The following is a 7,308-nucleotide window of genomic DNA, read 5'->3' as shown; positions in this document are numbered from 1 at the left end:
TAACTCGTTTATTTCCGTTTTTTTTTTCTTTTTTTTTTTTTTTATCTTCATCGAACAACATAAACAAAATTAAATTAGCGCGGAATTTCTAAATTTCACCAGAAAAATTTCGACCTTTTCTATAAAAAATTCTTTTAATTAGAAATCAAATCGTTGGTTTATCCATAGCTGCAGTTATTGTTCACGCTATTGAAACTTGAAAGCGATGCATTCAGTAAATAAATATCCATTTATATTTCTCGTTGTTACGCGTATAAATACATTCTTAACTCGTCGAAATCATCTTGACTACTTTTGCGAGAGAAAAATATCTTTATTTTCACGTAGATTTGAATCGCATTTATGCTTTCACTTTGTTACCTCGCCCTTCCTCTAACGCGAATAAAGCTAGAATAATAGGATCAGCCACAAGTATTCGTGTTGCAATCGTCTAATATTGCAGTATATTTAGAGACACTATAACAGTTCGATACTCTGATTTCGATATTCTATATTTTTCCAACTTATAACAAATCGTGAATCGATCCAAAGTACTTTCAAAGGTCTAGAAGACATTAAATATACATAGTATCTCGAAATAGGCGGATCTTTGCAATTTTATTTAAACATATTCATGATATACAAGAAAAGATGTTTCTCTTTTTACGAAATTACTATTTCCTATATTATGACTAAACATTTCAAATAGAAATAAAATATAGTATAGTAATCTCGAACGATCGTTGTTATGCGGGCATCAAAGTCTCCAAGCGTCAACTAGTTAGAAATACGACTTTAACAACAGTTGTATTATTATTTGCGTATAATTAAATAAATACCCGCAGTCATTTATATTACTATAGATATGCAAATAACGACTTTCGATTTAAAATTTTTTATCGAAAATTTTCTCTGTAACATTTTTCAAAGATATCTTTCATCGAAAAAGAAAATAAAATAATCGTCCATGTTTTTTCTACTAGAAGTTGCTTCATCTACAAATCGACTTAGTTTTCGGATACTCAAAAATGCACCATATCGTTTTCGAACTAGCTCGCAAATGCACGAGGAGAGAGTCACGAGGCGCTTGTTTGTCATTGTTGTCGAAACGACAGTTTCCACCGATGCATTTTTTCTTTTCTCGTCCGTCAAGCATCGACCATTTCGTCCCATTGTTCTTGCGTGGCCGAGAATAAGGCAAGAAAGCCGATCGAGGGAAAGTTGGGCGAGCAGGTTGGAAAATGAAACGCTTTTGGCAAATAGAGCGGCGGTGCACCGATAACTTAATTAACGTGCCCCGCGGGACATCGGTGTCCAATGACCATTAAGTGAAAGTCAAGAAACAATGAGGCGGGAAGCTCTGTGACTCGGATTTAATCACGGTAATTACCATTAACGACGATGCTTCGCGTTTTTTATCTGAACACGTGGAACTTGAGGCGGAATTGGAAATGTGGACACGATAAAAAGGTGAAACGATCCACGAGCAGGAAGTTGGTGGTAGAGATTTTAAATCGTACGCCGATCATTGTTTTTCGAGCACCGATGAACAGGTTATGTAGATGATACTGGGGGATAGCATTGTGATGTTGTTGTTGCCGTAACAGAGATATCAAGGGGACTGGGATCGCGTTAGGAATATAAAGGAAGGAATATACGTTCACTCGCATATTTATAGTACCGTTAACCAGGTTACTTCGCCAAGTACAGCGACCGTTTATGAGACTTTGGAGATCCCCATTAGTCTGCGGTTTACCTGTGCGGTAATTTCGCAACATGCTCTTGCTTCCTTCGTTCTTAGACTCGGTTTGTACCATACTTTTATCGCGCGATAGTAATCGAGATAACACGCATCCATGCTTCGTTATGTCGATGAAATGAATATCGTGGCAATTAGTTAATTGGTTACAAAGCAACTTTTCATCGTGACACCCGTTATAGCGTCATGTTTGACCGTTTGACCAGATACTTTCCTTTCCTTGATAGGAAAGGATTATTTCGTGAGTGGAATCGAGAATCTTGTATCAATCCATTTTTGATTTTCCTTGGGCTATTACGTGTATGTGAAAAAATATTGTGCAAGTTTTATGCAATTAAATGCATAAAAACATTTTGATGTAAATCGAAAGCAACTCCAAAAAATTATTAAAAATTGAAATATAAAGAATCGATTTAAGGATTATTTTATAAAAATAAATTGTGTATTTAATGCTTTCTTTTTAATGTTGAATAAAAAAAATCAATCTTTTCGTTAATTTCTTTAAAATCTTTCAAGATCCTCAATTATTCTTTGATATTAAGCGTGATCAGTAGAAATTAATATAAATCGATTCTTCAAGCGAGTATAACGGTATCGAAAAAAGCGTAGAACGAATGATCACGGTTCGAGAATAATCCAGAAAAACGATACAATCACATACAACGATCGAGGAGATCGAATAGAAACCGAGAAACCGAGATCGTTTCGTTCGATCGTTGGACGTGCGAACGCGCGAGATTGGAACGATTCTCGCGTGGGATTAACCATGCAACACGAAATAGAAAGTCTGAAGGTGTTACGCGAATTGGAAATGATTATACATACGTATCACAGAAATGTAATCGTCGTTTAATTAACCTCCTCTTGTTGGAGAAGACAACACCCGGCAAAACTTTTCCAAGATGGTGCAACGCGCGAGAGGATACGAGCGAGCCTTTCCAAACCAACCGAAGGACAAGTTTCTGCGATTACCTTGCTCGGGATGCAATTAAAAAATCCTTCGTTCTCGTTTTACGGGATAGAATGTGTACGGTTACGTTGATCGTTCAATTTAGATCAGATAAATGCATTTCCATATTATTCTTGATAAATGTATCATCGAGATGCATCAAGTCTGCGTTTTTATGGTTTATTGAATGGTATAATCTGGGATCTTCCCAGATTTGGTCTTTACCTTCATATCACGCGAAAAAATTCTGAAAAAATTTATCGATATATTTACTTACAAAGTTTGCTTTTAGTATATTTAATATTATTATATTATGATATAATATTATTATACAATATTAATATAATATTTATTATATATATATTTGAAAATGAGATAATTTTCTGGGTTAATACGTTGTGTGTCATGATGGTACGCGTTACGGAGGATTTCCTTGATATTGCATCATGGATTTTCTTTTAAAAAAATATAAATGATGCAAAATAGTTTTTGAATTTCTCTTTGAATTTCATTGCATTTTTCGCCACTTTACAATTGTTTTTTGTACGTATCAAAAAAAAGAATTGATATCCAAAACAAATTTTGTCTATGAATGTATCGATAAAAAAAATTGATTTAACCATTGCAGGATCAAAAATCAATTTGCATCGCGAACTCGTTACTATCCGCATTATTTCGCGTTAATTCTATAACTCAATTACTCAATCTTTATCAAGTTTCATTCTTTATAAAATCTTTGACTTGAATGAACAATCGTTCATTCCTTCACCAGAATAACCTACATACCGCGTGAAATTCGTCTCATTGTTTCGTTAATAATCTCGTCCATTGTGCGATCGCAGACAATCGGAAACGAACTCAACGGCCGTGCTCGATCAAGTTGAAAAAAGAAGAAAAACGTGACCCATGAGGAAAGAGGTCTTCTTCACAAGAGAAAGGTGGTTATACCTAAATTCCATTGGATCCGATCCATCTGTTCGCTCGAAATTACACCAAGAAGATAGATTCCAGTTAAATAAAACGTTCCCCCTCATCATTCGATTTGTGCCACGGTTAGTCACCGTGTTTCGTTATTGACAAAACTATTTTCGACCGAGGAACTCCGGTTGAATCACGCTTACCTGCCCATTACCTTCAATAGTTGTTAGTATGCGTGACAAGCGTCGTCGGTTGCACGATCGAGGGAACGATAACTCGAGAAGTCAACAGTTTGTACGCAAGAAATTTTTGTCTTTTATTAGTAGAAAATCCTTTTAGTGAAAAATTTAGAGGAAAACATTTTGTGCAATTTACAAATATTAGGATTATGAAACGAGAATTTTTTTAATTTATGAACGTTGGAATTGTGTAATTTAAAATTTAACGTAAAATTTATTCGATTCGCAATTATTAGTATTGTGCAACAAAAAAAAAATTCCATTTGATTTACAAATAATAGAATTATGTAACGAAATTTGAAGAAATTTATTCGACTTATAAATATCAAAATTATGTAACGAGATTTAATCAAAAATTTGTTCCACTTACAAATTTTATATTAATCGTTATAATTGAAGATTCGATCGATCCATCTGTCATCGAAAACGCTCGATCCTCCTCGGCCTTTCGCCACTCGTGATCCGCGTGTTCTTTCTCTTCTCGCGCTCCATCGATCGATTCGACTTTATTTTTTCCCAAGGACGTTCATAGCGGCGAATACGTGTCGACCAGTTCACCAACTGGATCCAAAGCTACCGTTAACACGCATCGTGTCTCTGTTCCTCGTACATTACAGCCCCCTCTGGTCTGTTTACCTCCTCGATCGACGTGGAGGATACACGTGCAGTCGAGAATCGATTTAACGCGCGCCACTTTTAATCATTTCGTTCTATAAATGCAATTTCTTTTATTTTTTATTGCTTTCATTTTTCGACTTGCCAATCCATCGATTCAACCTGATATAAATACATTTAGGCGATCGAGAAGTCTTTTTCAATATTTACACGCTCTGAATTTGTTAGAGAGAAATCAAAACCGGTTTTACGTTTCGCAACATTGATGCTAATTTTACTCAACACGGATAAAGCAACGAATTTAAGAGAAAAATTTTTTCGTTATGAGATTGAATTTTTTGAAAAGATTCAAATTTTTTTTTTAGTCGAATAAAAGTTTCTGATATTAAATCAGAAGATCTTTAAAGAGAATACAATTCAATCGATGTTAGTGAATGATCTGAACAACGTCAGACGATTTTACGAATTGATGCTCCTCCATGATCGACAAAATCTGTTTTTTTCTTTTGGGAAAAACACGGACCTTCGTGAAAAAAAAAAAATTGTAATTATTTCTTCTCAAATTTTATTCACGAGGATGACATCAGTGTACTCGAACGAGGACGTGACAGAATTTTTCGCCAGTTTCACGTAGTATACCGTTATGAGAACACCGATTGGCCGTCTCAGAACTATGTTCTTCTCGTATAGTTACGTTTCATGCCTGTCTTCGGTATATTAACCTTTCTTTACGTAACAAACCTTCTCTTCTACCTATTTTTTTATACATTCTTTTATCAATTTTTGGATCAATCAAAGAGTTGTCATCGTAACTTCAAAAAAACATTCGAGGCCAATATAAATATACCTCTTCCTCGAATAACCTTAAAAGAAACCTTAACTTTCGATTAAATTACAAACGATTGCGGCTCGAGTTTCATCTCGGTCGAGATGATTCGCGCTAAAAAAGGCGGAGCGAATCGCGAAAGATCATGGCTTCCGTGCACGAGAGGCAAGAGAACGCGGAGTGTTCGTGCGTCAGGGTGGAAAAATGAAGGAGTGCGGGAAAAACTCACCGGTGGTGGTTTGCATCGATGGCTCGACGTCGAGTGGCGACGTCGAAGCGACGACGACCCCGCCTATAAGGCAAAGTCCTGCGACCGCGCGCAGAAAGCATCTTTCCTGGATACGCATCCTACCGCATTCTTCTGACCACGGCCCCTCTGAAACGCTGTTCGAACACCAACAATCGCGCACTCGCCACTTGGTATCTTGCCACTCGATCGAATCGTGCAACACGATTCAAGACGAAACGCGCGAACAAAACACAGGACGGCCGGCGATCGATCGATCTCCGATCGATCAATGGACAACCGATAAATAGAAGCACAAACGAGATATATACACGGTGTCCACTTGGTCGGTTCACTTGGTCGGTCGCGATCCGTGCCGAGGCCGGAGGTGAAGTGCACCGGTGAGCGGGATTTACCTCCTCCTTGCCGGTGCTAGAGCGTTGTTGCCTCGCTTACCTTTCATTCCTCCTCTCCGGCCAGCCGGAGAATTCTCCACGCTCACCTTGCTACAGGCTCGCCACGATGCGATTCTACAGGCTGTTCCTGATCAACCGGGCAGTATCGATATACTCGTCTTCGACTCGATTTGGTGTGTGCGCCGCTTCGTTTTCAGAGGAGAGATCGACTTCCGGCCTTCCCCTCTTGCGTTTCAATCATCGATTCGAGAGGATCGTTCGTTCGTTCGCACGTTTCGACGAGATTTCTTCGATTTTTTTACGTCTCGGTGACATTTGGCATCATATTTGTGATTGAATTAGGATTAATTGTAAATTTGAAAATTGTTTGTTTCACAGTGGATGGATTAATTAATTGAAGGAGATGATCGGATAGAGAAATATGTTATATATTATTAAATATATGCATTGTTTCAACACACAATATTTTCGGTCTTCTCAATTTTTTGGATAAATTTTGAAGAAGAATGTAGAAGGTATGATATAGGTGGATTTTCTTTTTCTACTGTCCAATGATATAAAAATTAATATTCTTACATGCATTAATATTTTTTTGCGTTTAAACAGTAATGATTACAATAATGATTATACAAAGTTAAAACAACAAAACTATTTATTCAATAACAAATGCGTCTATTTTGAAACGTCTATAAAGAAACAGTGAAAGAAAATTTAATTAAAAATTCATCGGCATGTTAAAGATCCTCGTAAAATTTTTTTTTCAAAGCTATTCCTTCTTCATAGTTTCGTCTCTATTTTTTTCCCCTTCGAGGAGTCATTTCACATTTAGAAAAGAGATTCACTTGTAGAAAATTATACATATATTTTTTTATAGAAATCAGATTTCCTCAAAGTTTCTTTTCCTCGGAAACGCGGTAAAATTGAAATCGCTCTCCATTAAAAGTTTCGCGCCAAATGCACGCAATAGTTTCCCCTCGTTGGTTACCGAGTCGATCGATTAGATCGTGCGTGGGCGATCGAAGGACAAATCGAGCGATGTTCAAAGCGAAATCGAAAGTATTTCGTTATCCGTGCATTTTCATTGTCCATCGATCATCGTCCTACTTGCACGAACAAAATGTTGCGTATCGAAGATGTAATTTTAGAAACAGTTTCACCTTACTAAAAACGAGGCGACGATACGATCAATGACAATTGCGACGATCTTTCTCCTCCTCGCAAAAACTTTTTCTTCTTTTTCTTCTTCTTTTTTTTTTTACGAACCAATTAGCACACAATCGTTCGTCATGGACATACACCTTGGAATTACCAGTCGTATGCAACAGCTTGTAAAATTCATTTGAAATTCGTTACACGTCCATCCTATTTTTGTATGCGCGCT

At 36.9% G+C, this 7,308-nt stretch overlaps 1 protein-coding gene across 1 annotated transcript in view; it reads right to left on the bottom strand.

Moving 5' to 3' along the window:
• LOC102674488 (putative epidermal cell surface receptor) overlaps positions 1-6,018 on the bottom strand; it is a 19,535-nt gene extending 13,517 nt beyond the window's left edge. The window contains exon 1 of the mRNA XM_006616492.2: positions 5,515-6,018. Within this exon, the coding sequence (XP_006616555.1) occupies positions 5,515-5,632 (118 nt within the window). The 5' untranslated portion in view covers positions 5,633-6,018. The remainder of the gene's footprint in view (positions 1-5,514) is intronic.
• Positions 6,019-7,308: the final 1,290 nt, after the last annotated feature.

This window comes from Apis dorsata, unplaced genomic scaffold (assembly GCF_000469605.1).
Source record: "Apis dorsata unplaced genomic scaffold, Apis dorsata 1.3 scaffold_265, whole genome shotgun sequence".
NCBI lineage: Eukaryota > Metazoa > Arthropoda > Insecta > Hymenoptera > Apidae > Apis > Apis dorsata.
The sequence above is the reverse complement of the archived record's forward strand: the minus strand, read 5'-3'. Positions and strand labels throughout refer to the sequence as shown.